The sequence below is a fragment of the Anas platyrhynchos genome, chromosome 22 (assembly GCF_047663525.1).
Source record: "Anas platyrhynchos isolate ZD024472 breed Pekin duck chromosome 22, IASCAAS_PekinDuck_T2T, whole genome shotgun sequence".
NCBI classification, from domain to species: Eukaryota; Metazoa; Chordata; class Aves; order Anseriformes; family Anatidae; genus Anas; species Anas platyrhynchos.
In genome coordinates, this window is record NC_092608.1 from 7,808,418 (window position 1) to 7,826,756 (window position 18,339).

At 67.2% G+C, this 18,339-nt stretch overlaps 2 protein-coding genes across 5 annotated transcripts; one reads left to right on the forward strand and one right to left on the reverse strand.

Moving 5' to 3' along the window:
* The first annotated feature begins 977 nt into the window (after window positions 1-977).
* On the forward strand, window positions 978-8,353 carry ALPL (alkaline phosphatase, biomineralization associated). Of its 2 annotated transcripts, none has more exons than XM_038166705.2 (12): window positions 978-1,134; window positions 2,059-2,158; window positions 2,245-2,364; window positions 2,625-2,740; window positions 3,315-3,489; window positions 3,577-3,752; window positions 4,961-5,104; window positions 5,289-5,358; window positions 5,693-5,827; window positions 6,195-6,386; window positions 6,479-6,598; window positions 6,712-8,353. In XM_038166705.2, the coding sequence occupies exons 2-12, from the start codon at window positions 2,101-2,103 to the stop codon at window positions 6,966-6,968; spliced, it is 1,563 nt and encodes a 520-aa protein (XP_038022633.2). In that variant the 5' UTR covers window positions 978-1,134; window positions 2,059-2,100; the 3' UTR covers window positions 6,969-8,353. The 2 variants fall into 2 exon arrangements, with proteins under 2 accessions (XP_038022633.2, XP_071882896.1); XM_072026795.1 differs by having other exon boundaries at window positions 979-1,134; window positions 2,044-2,158.
* Window positions 8,354-9,646: 1,293 nt separating this feature from the next.
* RAP1GAP (RAP1 GTPase activating protein) lies at window positions 9,647-17,402 on the reverse strand. Of its 3 annotated transcripts, none has more exons than XM_072026792.1 (21): window positions 17,247-17,401; window positions 16,074-16,162; window positions 15,907-15,946; window positions 15,787-15,825; window positions 15,488-15,673; window positions 14,651-14,745; window positions 14,493-14,571; window positions 14,343-14,396; window positions 14,168-14,251; window positions 13,965-14,065; window positions 13,731-13,860; window positions 13,073-13,300; window positions 12,902-12,988; window positions 12,355-12,492; window positions 12,009-12,077; window positions 11,814-11,923; window positions 11,667-11,741; window positions 10,216-10,327; window positions 10,030-10,117; window positions 9,869-9,942; window positions 9,647-9,784 (listed from the first exon to the last, which is right to left on the reverse strand). In XM_072026792.1, the coding sequence occupies exons 3-21, from the start codon at window positions 15,943-15,945 to the stop codon at window positions 9,776-9,778; spliced, it is 1,797 nt and encodes a 598-aa protein (XP_071882893.1). In that variant the 5' UTR covers window position 15,946; window positions 16,074-16,162; window positions 17,247-17,401; the 3' UTR covers window positions 9,647-9,775. The 3 variants fall into 3 exon arrangements, 2 of the variants coding, with proteins under 2 accessions (XP_071882893.1, XP_038022632.1); XM_038166704.2 differs by having other exon boundaries at window positions 15,907-15,954; XR_005260659.2 differs by lacking the exon at window positions 11,814-11,923 and having other exon boundaries at window positions 9,722-9,784; window positions 15,907-15,954; window positions 17,247-17,402.
* Window positions 17,403-18,339: the final 937 nt, after the last annotated feature.

Sequence of the window (18,339 nt, forward strand, 5' to 3'; positions counted from 1 at the left end):
CGCTGTCCCCCGTTAGCTGTCCCACACGGCTTCCCACGGGACAGCGGGGACAGGGCCATGCTGCTGCCCCCATCCCCTGCCCCAGCCGGGGGGGCTGAGCACCCACACACTCAGCGCATGCATGAGGCCCGTCCCGGTGGCACCCCAAAGCCTTCAGGGAGCGGATTTTTGGGCTGAGGCCGCCACCTTCTGGGAAACCACCAAGAGCTCCACGGCCACCCACGGGTCCCCCCACGACGTAGCCACCTCTGTCCCCACCAGAGGGAAACTGAGGCGGGGGAGGCCGGCAGCCTCCCAAGGCCAAAAGCAGGGCCCCAGGCCTCGACCCCAAGCCGTGTCCCGACATGCCGGGGCGCATGGCCAGGCCTTGGCACGCCGTCCTCGTGCACCGTTTGCAAGAGGAGCCGCGAGCCGGGACGTGTCGGGCTGCAAACAGCCTCGTGTTTATTGTAGGACCTACCGCAAAACCCTGCGGGGCTGCAGGCGGCCGGGTTGGGGCACGGAGGTGAGAGCGTGCCCCGAATCCCTCACCCCGACCCCAAAATGGGAGAGGGTCTGCATGGGTGAGCGGGGACAGAGCGGGGCAGCTGGGGGGGGGCTGCTCAAAAGGGGAGGGGGGCGAGGGGAGGGGGAAGCCGAGCACAACCCCAAAGCAGACACCAGAGAGTCCACAGCTGGGGGCGGGGGGGGCACCCCAAAGTGTTGCAACACGCCTGCCCTCGCTGGCTGGTTCGGGGGGAGGAATTAGGCACCCCCCAGGGCACATCTGCTCCCCCCGCACCCCTCTTTCCCCCGACGCCCCCCCGCGCACAAGGGGCTCAGCACCCCCAGCAGCGCTTATCCCCCCCCCGAGTCCCCCCAGTCCTCCCAGTCCTCCCAGTAAAACCCGGCAGAGGGCACCAGTAAGCCCAGTTTGCTGCCTCCCACCCCCCCACACACGCGTCCCCCCCCCCCCCCCCACTCTCCGTGCTGGCAGCGGGTGGAGGGTGGAGGAAGGGGAGGAGGAGGAGGAGGCGAAGGCCAGGGCCGGGGGGATTTAAGGGCTCGCTGTCCCCCGCCCGCCTCCGCTCCGCCGGCCGGGAGGGACAAGGGCGACAGAGCCCAAGTTTGTGCGGGGACGTCCCCGGGCTGGCGGTAAGGGACCCCCCCGCGACCACCGGGAGAGACCCCGGGCAGGGCCGGGGGGCCGGGGGCGTGTGGTGGGGACACGGGGGCGCGGTGGGGACGCGGGAGCGCAACAGGGATGTGGATACGGGATGGGGACACGGGCGTGCGGAGGGGACGCGGGGGCACCAGGGGGATGCAGGGATACGGTGGGGACACGGGTGTGTGGTGGGGACAGACTTGTAATGGGGACGTGGGTGTGCAATGGGGACATGGGTGTGCAATGGGGACGTGGAGGGGCAGTGGGGACACGGATACGCAGTTGGGATGTGGATGTGCAGGGACATGCGATGGGGAAAAAGATGTGCACCGGGATGCAGGCATGCGATGGGACACGGGCACATGCTGGGGACATGAGGTGGGGACATGGCATGCCTGTGGTGGGGACACATGCAAAGGGGGACACAGACACGGCGGGGACAGGGACACACGATGGGGTCCCAATGTGCGTAGGAACGGACACGTAATGGGACAGGGAGGTGTGGTGGGGACAGGGACATGCCGTGGGGACACAGACGCAAGATGGGGACGCAGCCACACAATGGGGACAGGGACACGTGATGGGGACACAGCCGTGTGGAGGGGACCCCGACATGCCTCGAGCACACCACGTGCAGCGGGGCTGGGGACACGGACACGCAGCAATGGGGTTGTGGGGGTGAGGGAGGGGGTGTGCCGCCGTCCCCCAACCCGGTTGGTGCCAGCGAGGTGACGCCCCGCGGCAGGGGGCTGACATGTCCCAGTGGGGGCACAGCCGTGACCGTGCCGGGAGGGGACAGTCCCCTCTGTCCTCGCTTGGTTAATCCCGGGGGCGAAGGTCTGGGTGAGCAGAGCGGGGAAACTGAGGCACGGGGAGGGCAGGGTGCTGAGCCCCCGCAGGTTTCTCCCACACAGCTCCTGCTGCTGGTGCAAGGAAGACAAGCGTTGAAGGGCACGATGAAGGCTTTCCTCCTCACCCTCCTGGCCCAGCTCTGCTTGGCATCGCTGGTCCCCGGTAGGTGGGGTTTGGGGGGGCTGCGCCCAGGCAGTGGGTGCGTTTGGGTGCCGCTGAGCCCCGTTGGTCTCCCTGCGCCCTGGCAGAGAACGAGAAGGACCCCGAGTACTGGCGGCAGCAGGCGCAGGAGACACTGCGTGATGCCCTGCGGCTCCAGCGCCTCAACCAGAACGTGGCCAAAAACCTCATCCTCTTCCTGGGCGACGGTGAGATGGGGACCCCCCAGCGGGGGGCTACGGGGTGCGGTGTGGGGCAACGGAGGGCTGCAAGGATGGGGCAGTGCAACAAAGGGGGTGCAACAAGCAGGGCATTGGGATGCGTTGGGTGCTGTGATGCATCGGGCGCTGCAATAATTTGGGCACTGCACACACCGGGTGCTGCACTACGCTGGGCTGCACGGGGCGCACGCCGCCAGCTGGCGCCTGGCCCGTGGCCGGCGGGGCGGTGACGGGCGCCCACCCCGCAGGCATGGGGGTCTCCACCGTCACGGCCGCCCGCATCCTCAAGGGGCAGCTGCAGAACCGCAAGGGCGAGGAGAGCCTGCTGGAGATGGACAAGTTCCCCTACGTTGCCTTGGCCAAGGTGAGCCCCCAGGGCCAGACCCTGGCTCCCCCGCGGGATGGGGGCCGCAAGCCACAAGGTCGCAGGCAGGCGGCCGTCATCGACCGGAGCCGAAATTAGGTCACGGGCGGGCGAGTGGAGCTGGCTCACGCCCCGTGCCCGGCCGCCGTGCCAGGGCTTGGCTCTGTGGGAACGGGGGGGCAGGACGAGGCTGCCCAGCCATGGGAGCCAGAATCCCCCCCCCCCCTTCTTCTCCTGGGGCTATTTTGCTGAAAAAAGGCTTTTTTTTATTAAACTGCAAGCCCCGGTTGCCTCCTTTCACCCCATCTCCGCAAGGGATTCTTGTGACAGGGCAAAAGTTGCTGGCTTTGCTCTCCCTGCCTAAAAATGGGCTGAAAAGGGGCTGAAACGATCAAAACACAGCGAGGGGATGACACAAGGGCTGTGAGGGGCAAAAGAAGGGGCGCTCGGGCACAGTGCGGCTGAGCAAGGCAGGAGGGAAGCCCTGGGACGGGGCGATGGTGAGGATGATGATGGTGAGGATGATGATAACAACACAGGGTCGCTTTATTCCCTGCCTCCCCCCCCCCCCAAGACCTACAACACCAACGCTCAGGTGCCCGACAGCGCGGGCACGGCCACCGCCTACCTCTGCGGTGTCAAAGCCAACGAGGGGACGGTGGGCGTCAGCGCCGGCGTCACCCGCGACCGCTGCAACACCACCAAGGGCCAGGAGGTGACCTCCATCCTCCGCTGGGCCAAGGATGAAGGTGAGCCGCCGGTGGGTGTGGGGATGGGGCAGGGACGCTGGGTTTTGGGGCCGTTTCCACCATTGCCCCGTGAACCTCGTGGCGCAGGCAAGGCAGTGGGCATCGTCACCACCACGCGGGTCACCCACGCGACGCCCAGCGCCGCTTACGCCCACTCTGCCAACCGCGACTGGTACTCGGATGGAGAGATGCCCCCCGACGCGCTGGAGGGCGGCTGCAAGGACATCGCGCGGCAGCTGGTGGAGAACATCCCCGACATCGAGGTGGGCACGGGGCTGGGGACACCCCGAGGGAAGAGGTGTGAGCCCAGCACCACCGCTGGGCACAGGGCTGGGACCCTGGGGAGGGGGGTGAGCAGCCAGGATCCCCAGTAGATGCTGGGCTGGGACCACTGATGGGCACGGGGCTGGGGCTGCAGGGGACAAGGGGCTGGGGCCACCCGTGGGTGGTGGGCTGGGACCTGGCAGGTGCTGGGCTGGGACCACCAAAGGGTCCAGGGCCAGGAGCACCAGTGGGTGCAGAGTCAGGACCCCCAGCAGATGTGGGGCCAGGCCCCCCAGTGCCCCAGCCCAGCTCCCCCCAGCCCCCAGAACCCAGCTGCACCCATGGGCTCAGGGTGCCAGCACCGCAGCAGGCATCCCGATCTCACGCTGAGACACAAACCCCTTTCTCATGCTTCCCGTGCCCAAAAAGCTGCATTTTCCCCTCAGTTCTGCCCCTCATTGTGGATTTGCACAGAAATTCAGCCCTGTAAATAAATACGCTTCTGTACTTCAAAATAGCCCCAAAGCAAAACATCTAAGCCTGTTATTTAGCTGTTTAATAGCCTCTTCTTCTGTTTTTTTTCCCTTTAATATAATTTCAACTCTGTCCCAGGCTGGAAATAATTATATAGTGGGGAAGAATTTTTTTTTTCCCTTTCTCCCTCTTCTTCCCTTAATAATTTTGGTGTTGTTGTTTTGCTGCTTTATAATTCACCTTCTGCGGGGCGAGGGGTGTGGGGGGGAGAGAATAAAAAAAAATAAATAAATCTCTGCCTAGTTATAAATAACGGAAGCCAAATAACTCGGGCTCCAAAGCAAACAGCCGGAGCCACGGGACGAGGCTCCGTCCCGGCGGGTTCATGCGGGGACCCCGGCAGGGAGCATCCCTGCCCGCCGTCCCTGGCGAGGAGGGAAAAAAAAAAGCCAAAGCTACTGCTGGAAATGGTTATTTCTGTCCTCAGTGTAATTAATAGTAAGAGATTCGGAGTTATTTCTAGCGAGGTGAAATTCCTCGGGTGTTTTCTCCTGGCTTTGCACACCGCCAGGGTTTTCCTGGACATCACCCTCCAACCCAGCTCCGTCTCCTCGGGGTTTGCCTCCCTTTTTTTTTTTTTTTTTTTTTTTTTTTTATTTTGTAGGGGAAAAAATAATTTAAAAAAGAGGCTGTAGTTGCGTTTCTAAGCCTGGGAGTGGGTTTTTCCCCGCAGGTGATCCTGGGCGGCGGGCGGAAATACATGTTCCCCAAAAACGCCAGCGACGTGGAGTACCCGCAGGAGGAGAAGCACCGGGGCACCCGCCTGGACCGCCGGGACCTGGTGCAGGCGTGGCACGACACCAAGCCCCCGGGGAAGGTGACGGGGACGTGGGGGCCGCGCTAGGGTGTCCCCCCCCCCCCCAAACCCATAGAGCTGCTGCTGCTGCTCCTCAGCGGGAAATGTTTTGGGGAGGGGGTGAAGGGTGGCTGCGGGGCTGGGGACGGGGGCTGGTCCCACAGGTGAGGTGACGAGCTGCGGGGGCTCTGTCCCCCCCCCACAGGTCGCCAAGTATGTGTGGCACCGGCGGGACCTGCTGGCGCTCAACCTCAGCCGCGTCGACTTCCTCCTGGGTGAGTCCCGGGGTGTCCCCAGGCCCCCAGCACCCCGGGGATGTGGGGGGACCCCCAGGGATGCCGTGGGGACCCCTCAGGGATGGGATTTCTGCCCCTCCCCAGCATGTAATTTTTTTGTCTCCACCTCCCCCGTGCAATTTTCCAGCCCCTTGGGGATGCAGGATTCGGCTGGGTGGGAGGAAGGAAGGGCCGGGAGCATCCCTCGGCTCCTATCTAATCGCCAGCCCGGGGAAGGGGATCCGGCGCTGGGCAAAACTCTTGAGCCAGCACAAAAAGCTCCCAGCACGGGGTCGGGAAAGGGCATCCCCCCCCCCAGCATCACTGTCCCTAGGTCTCTTTGAGCCTGGCGACATGGTGTACGAGCTGGACAGGAACAACGAGACGGACCCGTCCCTCACTGAGATGGTGGCCGTGGCTATCAGGATGCTCCAGAAAAACCCGCGGGGCTTTTTCCTGCTGGTTGAAGGTGGGGGGGTGAAGGGGAGGGGGGGAGGCAAAGCAGGGGGTCCAAAGGGGAATGAGGAGGGTGAGGAGGATGCAAAGCAGGGAATAAAGAAATAAAGAGGGCAATGGGGGTGCAAGGGGTGAAAGGGAGAGCAATGGGGGTGCAAAAAGGGGGGTGAGGGGGCACAAGGAGGAGGTGCAGAAATGGAGAAAGGAAAGCAATGGGGGGTGTAAAGGGAGAAAGGAGGATGGGGGGGTTAAAAAAGGGAGGTGAAAGGGGGAAGAGATGGGATGGGGGATGCGAAAAGGGGGCATAAAGAGGGAGCTGGGGGGGACCAGGGGGGGCAGTGGGCGCACAGGGGAGCTGAGCGGAGCTGGGCCGGGCACAGGCGGCCGCATCGACCACGGGCACCACGAGGGCAAGGCGAAGCAGGCGCTGCACGAGGCGGTGGAGCTGGACCGTGCCATCGGGCTGGCCGCACGCCTCACCTCGCCCCAGGACACGCTCAGCGTCGTCACCGCCGACCACTCGCACGTCTTCACCTTTGGCGGCTACACCCCCCGCGGGAACCCCATTTTTGGTGAGCCACCTCCCTCCCTCCCCCCCCCCCAGCCCCAGCATGGGGACACCCTGGGGACGTCCCTGCGGTGCTGAGGGCGCTGCCGCTGCCAGGTCTGGCACCGATGCAGAGCGATGTGGACCGCAAGCCCTTCACCTCCATCCTCTACGGCAACGGCCCCGGCTACAAAATCGTGGGGGGCGAGCGGGAAAACGTCTCAGCCGTGGATTTCGGTACGTGCACCGGGGGCAAAACAACCAGAAACGGTGGCGGGGGTTCAAACTATTGCTGCTTTTTAACTTACTGTTTATTTATTTGGTTTATTTATTTATTCGCCCCTGCCCAGCGCACGCCAACTACCAGGCACAGTCAGCCGTGCCACTGCGCCAGGAGACCCACGGCGGTGAGGACGTGGCCGTCTTCGCCCGCGGCCCCATGGCCCACCTCCTGCACGGGGTGCACGAGCAGAACTACATCCCCCACGCCATGGCGTACGCCGCCTGCATCGGCCCCAACCGAGCCCACTGCAACGCCGCCGGGCGCGCCGCCGCCGCCAGCCCCCTCCTCCTGCCCTTCCTCACCCTCCTCCTCCTCCTCTGCTAGAGCATCTCTTGCAAAACATCGACGGGGGGGGGGATTTTTTTTTTTAATCCTCTCTCCTCTCCCCCCCCCCGCTCTTTTTTTTTTTTTTTCTGGGGTAGCGGCGCCCGGGAAAAGGCGAAAAAGAAAGACTCAGCAGAGCAAAAGCAGCCGCCCGCGGTTTCGGTGGCCACCGCGTGCTGGGCTCTGCCCCTGTAAATACACCGTTCCTCCCTGTCATTAGCGCTGCCGTGGGATTCGGGCTCAGCGCTGCGGCCGGAGCCCTCCTGAAGCAGGAGGGGGGAGAGGCAGCGGGGTCAGCCCCGAAACGTGCGGTGCCAGCACGGCTGAGACCGACCCCGGCACCCAACTCATCGCACGAGTGAGTGGGCAACTGGAAAGCACCCGCGGGTGGGGAAGCGGCAACTCGCCAGGCGCTCCCTGCCTCCTTTTGCCTCTTTTGTGGCTTTTTTTTTTTTTCTCCTCTTTTTTTTTGGCCTGAAAAATCCTTTGGTTTGAGGCCATTTGCTGCCCGGGGCCTTCTCAGCATTTTGGGGACTCAGCACTGCACGGAGAGCGGAGCCAAGATGGATTTAGGGGGCAGCACCCGGTGCTGCTCGTCCCTCGTTAGCCTCTGGTAATTGGGGAGGGGGCATCGGGGGGAGAGGGCAGCGGGGTGGGGGGGTGGGGGGGGCTCAGGGTGCACTTTGGGGGGCGGCTGTTGAGGAGTCGGGGGGTTGAGAAGTAGGGGGAGACCCCAGAGAGCGGCTCTGGGTGTGCAAATGGTGCCCCGTGTGTGCAAATTGTGCCCAGGGTGAGCAAAAGCTGCTCTGAGTGTGCAAGGGGTGCTCTGAGCGTGCACAGCTGAACGCTGCAGCTGCTGCCCTGCGTGAGCAAAGGGGGCTGTGCACATGCAAATGAGGCCTTGCATGTGCAAATGCAGCCTTGCACGTGCAAATGCCACCCTACATGTGCAAATGCAGCCTTGTTTGTGCAAATGCAGCCTTGTGTGTGCAAATGCAGCCTTGTGCATGCAAATTCCACCCTACCCGTGCAAACGGTGTCCCGGATGAGCGAAGGGGGCCGTGCACACACAGATGGCAGCGTGCACAAGGCAGTGCCCTGGCTGCATGAGCAGCACCGTGCCCGTGCAGCTGCTTGCTCAGCTATGCAACCGTGCACATGCAAATCCCCTCGCACGCCCGAGCGGAGCTTTGCAGCAAGCGGGGCCGTGCAGATGCAGCCCCTGAACGCCCCCCCGAGCACCCCAGGATTGGCACCCCCAGCCCCCCAAAACCACAGCGGGCGCCACGAGCCTCTTGCCAGCCTCTTTTATTTATTTACCAGCCTCCCCCCCCCCCGCCTCCCCCCGACCTTTTAAATAAACCTTCGCTTCGTTTTCCTATTAACCCAGCAGCAAACTTTGGAGCGGGCGAAGGCGGTGACCCGAACAGCATCAGCTTGGGAGGGCGAGGGGGGGGCAAGGGGGACACCCCAAGTTGGCAAGGGGTTGCCGTCGCTTCGGCACGAGGTTTGGCCGAGGTTTTCCCCCCCCCGAGCCGTGGCCACCCCTGGCGCTGGGGCTTCCCAGCAGCGGGCGGGCGCTGCGCTATGTTTAACCGGCCCTGGGGTCCGCGCGGTTTTGGGGGTTCGAGGGCCCCGGCCAAGAACCGCCGGCACCGGGGCCAGGGCCAAAGCTCTGCCTCTGCCAAGGCCCCGCCGCAGGGGCTGGAGGTGGAAAAAAACAAGAAAAAAAAGAAAAAACAGAAAAAAAAAAAAAAAAAAAAGGATTTGGGGTTCGGGGGGGCAGCAGCGAGGCGAATGCGGGGTTTGTAGGCACAAAAGCGCGATGTGGAGGGGAATGGGAGGCAGGCAGCGGGCATGGGGAAAAAATCCCCGAATTTTGGGGGAGTTTTTGGAAAAAAAATCCCCAAATTTTTTGCGTGTCTGGCCCAAAAAAAAAAATCTCAGCTGGGCCCTGGCTGCCCCCACCCGATCCCTGGCCCCGCTCCTGCAGGAGGAGGGCTGCGGTGGGGACCCAAAAACGGGAGCGTTTGGGGTTTTTTGGGTGTTTGTTGCTTTCTTTTTTTTGAACCTTGAGATGGCGCCGCCGTGCGGAGCGTCAGCCCCCCCTGGTGCCAGCGGCTGCCGGGGGACCCCAAAATCCGCCCCCCCCCGGGCAGTGCCCCCCCCCCCCACCCCGCAGCATCGGCCGTAGCGATAAATAGACCTTTATTTTAAACATTGATCACGGGAAACACAAACACAGGGGTTCTGAAAAAAAAATACGTCCCCCCCACCCCCCCAGTGTCCGTCTCGTTCCGGAGCTTTTTTCCCTTAAATAAAAGGGGGGGGGGACGGGGGGGCGAGGTGGAAGCGGGGGCTGGCAGCGACCCGGAGCCGTCCGGCCCCAGCTCGGTTTTGCCCCAGATTTGAGCCCCCGCTTTTTTTTTTTTTGGGGGGGGGGGGGGGACGGACACGGGGGGGGGGGCGGCGATGCTGTGTCTGGCCCCACTCTGCATTTTGGGGGGGGGTCCCACGTTGCGTTGTGCGTTCACACCGGCTGGGGGGGGCCCTCGGTGGCCCATCCCAGCGCCCGTCACCCCCAAAAGAGGCATTTGGGGTGACAGAGATTGTCTGGAGGGGGGGGGGGGGGGACACCCCACGGGGGGGCCCCGATCCCGCACCGGGGACGATGGCTTCGGCTCCTGGCACACGAGCGATGGGGGCGGGGGGGGGGGCGAAGCGGCGGGCGGCACGGCGGGGGTGGGACACGGCGGGGACCCTCCTCCGGCGGTGGCCCCCCCAGGATTTGGGGGGGGTGGGCACGGCTACGAGCCCTGCGAGAGGGACATCAGGGGGGGCGCCCGCATCGGGGTGCGCTGGGGGAGGTTAAAAGAGGGGGGGGGGCACCACAGCCTCACCGGGGTCGGGGGGGGCCGCTCCAGCTGGATTTTGATCTCGGGGCAGGGGGGCTCGGCGGGGCGGCGGGCGCTGCCTGCGGGGAACCGGGGTGCGGTGGGGGGGCTGTGAGCACCCATGGGTGCCCCCCCCTCTCCGCCCCGACACCCCGGGGCTGGGCTACCTGGGGGGGTGCCGAGGGGCTCCTCCGGCCAGGGGGGGTCGGCGAAGGCGTCACACTGGCGGGGCGTCCCCGAGGGCGAGCGGCTGTCCTGCGGGCACAGGGTGGGTGACGGGGTGCTGCCCCCCCCCCAAACACCCAGCACCCACCAACACCCCCCCATTAAGCCCCCCCCGACCCCCCCCATACCCTGCCCGGCTCGGCCTCGGGGTGCTCGTCCGGCTCCTCGGCCACGCTGCCGAAGCTGCTGGCGCTGGAGGACGAGCGGGAGAAGTCCCGCGGAGGCTCCGGCCTCTCCGCCCTGCCAAGGGACACACCTGGCCCCCTGTCACCCTGTCCCCAAGCCACCCCGCCCCGGTGTCACCCCATCCCCGGGCCACCCTGTCCCCACACTGTCACCGCACCACCCTGTCCCCATGCCACCCAGCCCTGGGCCACCCAAGCGCCACGCTGTCCCCACCCCATCATGTCCCCAACCTTGTCCTCGTGCCACCCCGTCCCCGTGACATCCCGTCCCCGTGCCACCCCATCCGTGTGCCACCTTGTCCCCGTGCTGCCACATCCCTGTGCCACCGGCCGCTGCTGTGACCCTGTCCCTGTGCCACCCCCCCGCTGCTGTACTGCCCCGTGCTGCCCCATCATGCTGTCCCCGTGCCCTGTCCTGGTGCCACCCCATCCATGTGCATCCATGATGACCCTGTGTCCCTATGTTCCTGTGTCCCCATGTCCCTGTAACCCTGTGTCCCCATAACTGTGTCCCCATGTCCCCATGTCTCTCTGTCCCCATGTCCCCACATCCACATATCCCTATGTCTCCATATCCCCATGTCTCTGTGTCCCCATGTCCCAATGTCTCCATGCACCTGTATCCCCATGTCCCAGTATCCCCGTGTCCCCCGTCCATGTGTCCCTGTATTTCCATGTCCCCTTGTCCCGTGTCCCCACGTCCCAACATCTCCATGTCCATGTGTCCCTGTGTCCCCATGTCCTGTGTCCCCGTGTCCCCATGTCCCAACATCTCCATGTCCCAGTATCCCTGTGTCCCCGTGTCCCCCATCCATATGTCCCCGTATTTCCATGTCCCCGTGTCCCCATGCCCATGTGTCCCCATGTCCCCTGTCCCCATGTCCCAACATCTCCATGTCCCGTGTCCCCATGTCCCAGTATCCCCATGTCCCCCGTCCATGTGTCCCCATGTCCCGTGTCCCCACGTCCCAACATCTCCATGTGTCCCCATGTCCCCATGTCCTGTGTCCCCATGTTCCCGTGTCCCAACATCTCCATGTCCCTGTGTCCCTGTGTCCCCATGTCCATGTGTCCCCGTGTCCCCGTGTCCCCTGCCCCCGTGTCCCCCATCCATGTGTCCCCATATTTCCATGTCCCCTTGTCCCGTGTCCCCATGTCCCAACATCTCCATGTCCATGTGTCCCCGTGTCCCCCGTCCGTGTGTCCCCATATTTCCATGTCCCAGTATCCCCATGTCCCCGTGTCCCCATGTCCCGTGTCCCCATGTCCCCCATCCATGTGTCCCCATATTTCCATGCCCATGTGTCCCCGTGTCCCGTGTCCCCACGTCCCAACATCTCCATGTCCCGTGTCCCCTGTCCCCGTGTCCCCTCTCCCGGCGCCCCGCACGGGACCTGTCCGGGTGCCGGCGGCTCTCGGGGGAGCTGTGCGCGGAGCCGGTGCCGTCGGTGTTGGCGGCGGGGCCGTCCCTAGGGGACAGCGGCGGGCGGTGAGGGGACACCGGGGCCGGGGGCAGCCCCGCGCCCGCTCCCGGCGCGCACCTGCCGGGCGGCGCCTCCTGGATGCTCTCGATGCCGATGGCGCTGGAGCGGCGGGAGCCGAGCGGGCCGGGCCGCCGCCGGGACGGGCTCTTCCCGGGCACCAGCAGCGCCTGCGGGAGCGCGGTCAGCGGCGGGGGCGGTCCCGGGGGGTGGGGGGGTGTGGGGGTCCCGGTGGTCCCGGGGCCGGGCACCCACCTCTTCCACCGAGCCCAGCCCGATGGCGCTGCCGCGGCGTCCCCGGCGACTCCCGGGCACCAGCAGCGACTGCGGGCGGCACCGCGTCACGGGGCCACCGGGGGGGGGGCGGGGCCACCGGGGAGATACCGGGAGGGGCGGGGCCACCGGGGGGGCGGGGCGGGGCTTGGGGTGGGGGCGTGGTCGGGGGCGGGGCCATCGCGCAGCCGTCGGGGGGCCGGTGGGAGGGGGGGTTGGGGGGGGGCAGCGAGGGGGGGGCCCCGTGCCGGGCCGAGCCCCGCCGTGCCCGGTGCCCCCCCCCTGCCGGTGCTGCCCCCCCACCCCCCCACCCCCCCCGTCCCCCCACCTTGAAGGACTCGAAGAAGCCGGGGGCGGCGGAGCCGTTGTCGGGGCGCTCGTCGTCGGGGCCCAGCCCCAGCATGGCCTGGCTGCGGCCCTGCAGCTCCTCGTGCAGCGTCTCCAGCAGCGCCGCCCGCGTCCGCTCCTGCGCACCCACCCGCACGCTGCCCTGGGTGTCCTCCCCAGCACCCATGGGTGCCCCCCAATGCAAGCCCGGCACCCAGACGTGCAGCTCCCCCATGCACAGCACCCGGGAGCGGTGGATGTGCCAGCACGGCCCCCCCGTGTGAAACAACCCCGTGCATGGCACCCCCATGCACGGCACTGCTGCACCCCCATGCACAGCACCCCCATGCACAGCACCCCCATGCACAGCACCCCCATGCACAGCACCCCCATGCACAGCACCCCCCCGCTCAGCACCCCTGCACCAATAACCCCCTGCACAGCACCCCATGTGCAGCCCCCCCGTGCCAACAGCCCCACAGGCCTTGCCCAGCACCCCCAGCCCCCCCCCACACAGCGCCCCCATTTAGGCCCCCTCCCGGACCTACCTCCAGCTTGGCGAACTTCTCGGCCTTGTAGCAGGCGTACTCGGCGTTGATCAGCTTGGTGAGCAGGAACTCCTGGAACTCGGGGCCCTGCCGGGGCGAGGGGTGGCCCTGGGTGAGTGTACAGCCCTGGGATCCCCCCCCCACCATGGAGCAGCACCCATGGGTGCTCACCTTCCTGAAGATGGCGGGGTCGGGCAGAGGCGGGCCGAAGAAGGGCACGTCGTCACGGGCAGTGACCGAGACCTTGTAGAGGGTGCCCTGGGGGCCGCCCTGCTCCAGCTGCACCACCACGAAGGCGTGCAGGAAGTTGGAGGCGATCATGTCGGGCACGAAGGGGGTGTTCTCGTCCTGGAAGACGATGGCCACGATGTCGTTGCCGATGTGGCGCTTCCGCTGCAGCTGTGGGGACACGGGGACATGACGGGGGTGTGGGAAGGGGTTGGGCGCTGCCACCCCCTGCGCCCCCATGGACACCCCAAAAGACCCCAGGGGTGCCCCACCAGCCCCTGCGCCTCCTGGATGCTCCCCCGGTGCTTAGGGATGCCTCAGGAACCCGTGCACCCAATGGACACCCCCAAACACCCATGGGTGCCCTGGCAGCTCCTGCACCCCAAAGATGACTTCCCAGTGTCTGAAGGTCCCCCTGGAGTGGATGCACCCCACAGATGCCTCACAAGCACCCAGGGGTGCACCACCAGCTCTTGTGCCTCCCAGATACCCCCCCAGCACTTGGGTGCCCTAGGAGCCCGTGCACCCCACATACACCCCCAAACACCCAGAATCAGCCAGCACCCCAAAAACATCCCCCCAGCACCCATGGGTGCCCCACCTGCTGGGCATCACCCTCGGTGTAGGGCAGCTTGGTGGAGACATGGAACATGATCTCCTTGTCGCGGAAGTGGCAGTACACCGACTCGCTGCCCGTCTGCCCATGCGTCACGTCCAGCCCCCCCCGAAACCTGCATGGGGCAGGGTGGGGGGAGATGCTGAGGACTGGGAGGGACGAAAGGGGACAGGGACAAGGACATGGGGGTGTCCCACCCCCCCGCACCCCATCACGCACCCCTTGAAGTCGCGCAGCTGCACCCGCTGGCCCAGGACGTCGAGGAACTCGGCGAAGGCCGGGCTCTCCTCCGTGGTGCCGAAGAGCTCCTCCTCGGAGGTCTGCGGTGGGGCAGCCGTGGGTGCCCCCCCCGGCATCCCCCCCTCCCACCAACCCCCCACACTCCCCTGGTCCCCCCTTTCCCCCCCCCCCCAGCCCCCTACCTGCCCCAGCTTTTGGTAGATGACGCCGAATTTAAAGTGGTTGCTGAGCACGTGCTCATCAAAGGCAAGGATGAGGCGGGACGCCTGCGAGGCCAGGAGGTGCTGGTTGGGTGCGGTGCACCCCGGGGTGCCCCAACCCATGGGTGCTCCCCCCCCACCCATGCACCCCGCTCACCTTGGGGTAGAGCACGGGGTAGAAGCGATCCACGTTGACGTCCTCGCACACCAGCTGCGGGAGGGAGGGGCGGTGCGGCGGGTGCCCCTGGCTGGGGGGGGGGGGCACCCATGGGTGCTGCTGGAGAATGGGGGGGGGAGATGCACCCACCTTGGCCATCTGCACCACGTTGGGGAACTCGGCCAGGCAGGAGATGGGCACCACATCGTGCAGGGTGCGGGTGCGGGTGCTGCGGGGTGAGGTGGGGGGGTCAGGGTGGTCACCCACACCCCAGCCAGCACCCATGGGCCCCCCGGCACCCAGCTCACCGCAGCAGCAGGTGGAGGTGCTCCTGCTCGTCATACTTAAGGGAGAAGACGAGGTGGCCCAGTGCTGGGTCCAGGGAGTAGTAGTTGAAGTGCTCCTGCAAGGAGGGGCCGAGCACCCATGAGGGCACCAAGGGGCGCTCGTGTCCCACACCGTGAGGCACCTGTGTCTGGCGGTACCCACGGGGCACCCGCACATCCAAGCGTCCATGCCCATGGGATGCCCGTGCCCATGGGTACCTCTGCCTGGAGGCACCCGTTCCTACAGGGCACCCACGCCTGCTGGGCACCCATCCTCATGAACACCCACACCTATGGGGCACCCCCACCCATGGGACACTCATACCCATGGGCACACACGCAACAGGACACCCATCTCCAGCCATCCCTGTGCCCACGAGCACCGATACCCATGGGCACCCGTGATGATGGGGCACCCATGCCTCAAGCACCCATGCTCAGGGCCACCCATCCCACAGACATGGGTGGCTCCCTATGCCTGTGGCACCCCTCCTTCTAGGGTCCCCATGCCCACGGACACCCCTGCCCGTGAGCACCCGTGCCATGGGGCATCCATACCTCAGAACACCCAATGCACGGGGCACCCACGTTCCTGAGCACCCCTACACACAGGCACCCATCCTTATGGGCTCCTCATCCACGTGCACACCCATACCCACGGAGAACCCCATCCATGAGCACCCATGCCCACGGACACCCATGTCCATGGGCATCTGTACCCACATGCACCCATGGTTAAGGGGCCTCCGTGCCCATGCACACTCATGGGGACCCCACACACCCCTGACACCCTCCCCACCAGCACCCTTGGGTGCTCACCTTGCCGAGGAAGTGCTTGCGGTAGATCTTGGCCGTGTGGTTGCCCTCCAGCCTGGCCCGGGTGCCGGGTGCTGGGGTCAGGGGGGGCTCGGGTGCCCCGCTCAGCTGGTGGTTGGTGCCCTCGATCCAGTAGCCCCCGAATTGCGGCAGCAGGATGAGGGGGAACGGCCCCTCCCGGCCCAGCACCTGCACCCACAGCCGAGCTGGGTGCCCCAGCCCCCCCCCCCCATGTCCCCCCCCAGCTGCTCACCCACCCCTGGCACTGTCCCTGGGGGGTGGGGGGGGAACAGCCACGCTACCTCGTGCACGCTGGGGTAGGGGATGTAATCCTCTTCTGTCTGCAAGACAATGGGGAGGGGGGTGAAGGGCATGCTGGCACCTATGGGTGCTGCTCGGGCACCCACCCCAGTGATGCCTACCTTGAGCGGGGGGGGCGCGGCGTGGCGCTGCTGGGCCATCCTGCTGCCCTGCGGGAGGCAGGGGCCGTGGGTGCCCCACACCCCTTCCCGGGGGTGGGGATGGGCACCCTTGGGTGCCCCCCCCGTGCCTCCCCCGTCACAGCAGGGGAGCACCTGCGGGGCCTTACCTCGGGGTGGGGTGGCCGAGGGAGTGGCGGCGCCCGCTGGGGACACGTCTAGGTGGCCCGGGGGGGTCCGGGGGGGCCCATGGCACTTCCTGGGGGAGAGGAGCGGGGGGGGGTGGGAGGCCGGGAGCTGCCTCCACCGCACGGACCCAGGGGGAGGGTGGGCGAGGGAGGGGTGCTGCAGCGGGGAGGGCTCGCCGGGAGCCTGGGGGGCACCGCATCGCCCCCCCCCACACCCCCAGAGCCCCCCGCCGCAGCCCCTGCCCGCTGGGCTGGCGGCGTTACCCCTGAAGCCTACTGATGGCAAAGAGCCAAGCGCCGGCCGCTGGGAGCCGGAGGGACTGGAGCGGCCGGGACCGGGGGGGGACACGGGGGGTGCCTGGCTGCTGGGACCCCCCCGAACCGTCACCCCCCCCCTCAGTGCCCCCCTCCCCTAAGGGCGCCCTCTGCGGGCGGGTGGAGGCGCGGCGCGGGGCAGCACCACGGACAGCGCCGGGCACCGCGGGGACGGCGACAGCGCGACACGGGCACGGGGGGGGGGCGACCCGGGGCAGAACGAACGGGACCCGCGGCAAACGCGACAATGTGACCCGGCCCCGTGCCAGCATCGCCCCGCTTCGTGCACACCTGCCCCGGCCCCGTCCTCGTGTCCCCCCCCCGCCGGCACCCGAGGGGGGGCAGCCCCGCGGTGGGGGCACGGTGCGGGGCAGATCGCAGGGACGCGGATGGGGGGGGCGCAGATTGCGGGGCCGGAATGGGCCCGGAAAGGTTGGGGGGGAGGGGGGGGGGGGCAGATGCCGGGGGTGAAGGGGGGGCAGATTTGGGGAGGGGGCAGATTTTGCGGTGGACGTGGGGGGCAGGGCGGGGAGGGGGCAATTGGGGGAATCCATTATGGGGGGGTTGGAGGGCGCACGGAGCCTGATGCCACCCCACGGCCCCCCCCGGGCCTGCCCGCCCGCCGGGGTCCCTCTGCCCAGGCCCGGAGCATCCCCCCCCCGCTGCCGGTACCGGCTGAAGGTCACGGACGCACGGGCCCGCCCCGGCCCCCCCCCTCCCTCAGCCTCCCCCCGGTGTCCCCGAGGCCGGCGCAGCACCGGAGGGGGGGACCCCGGCATTGGAGGCGGGGGGGGGACCCGGGGGGACCCCAGCGGCGGGGCCCCGCGGCGCGGCGCTTACCGGGGGCGCGGCGGGGCCGGGAGCGGAGCGGAGCCGGGGTCGGTACCGGAGCGGAGCGGAGCCGGTACCGGAGCGTTGCGGAGCGGGGCCCCGCTGCTCGCTGCCGCCGCGCCGCGTCACGTGCGGCGGGGCGGGGCGGGCCCGCACCGGGGGCGGCCGGCACCGGGAACCGGCACCGGAACCGGCACCGGGACCGGCACCGCCACCGGGACCCGACCCCGGCACCGGGAACCGAGTCAACGGCACCGGAGCCGGGTGGCAGCTCCAGGAAGAGGCGCTGCGAACCGGTATCTGGCACCGGGAACCGGGCAGGGCAGCGCCCCCAGGCCGGGGATCCCCCCCTCGCCCCCCTCCGTTACCGCTGCCAGCACCGGGCCCCCCCCCCCCCCTCCCTCCTGCACCCCTGGCACCCGGGTCCCCCCCGGCTTCCCCCTGCACCCATCACCGGTGCCCCCGCTCCACGGCCCAGGGAAGCTCCTAAAGCCCCCGCCCCGGTCCCCGGGGAGCCCTTTCCTTCCTGCTGCCCCTCCCCGGTACCCAGGTGCCCCCCAACCATCACCAGCATCCCCCCATCCTCCCCAGCCATGTACTGGTGGGGCCCCCTGCACCCATCCCTGGTACTCAGTGTACCCAGCCCTGAGCACCCAGTGTACCCCCATCTGTCCATCTGTCCGTCCGTCTGTCCCTCCCTGGCACCCAGAGCTCTCCCCCCTCATCCAACCTCCCACCCAGAGCTCGCTCCATCCATCCATCCATCCATCCATCCATCCATCCATCCATCCATCCATCCATCCATCCATCCATCCATCCATCCATCCATCCCCCCACCCAAACACCCCAGACCTTCCCCACCAGCCCCCAGCTGAGCTCCCCAAAACCCCTCCAGGGCCAGGGCTGCCCCCCCTGGCACCCACCTCCCCCTTGGGGCTGTGGGATGGGCTCGGTGACTCGGGATGCTCGAGGAACGGCTGGCACGGGTCCCCCGCCGCTGGGTGCCAGGAGCCATGGGCTGGCACTGAGCCACAGCCCTGGGGAGTGCCCCTGGGGCCCTGTGCCAGTGCGGGGATGAGGGGGACGTGACCTGTCGGCACAG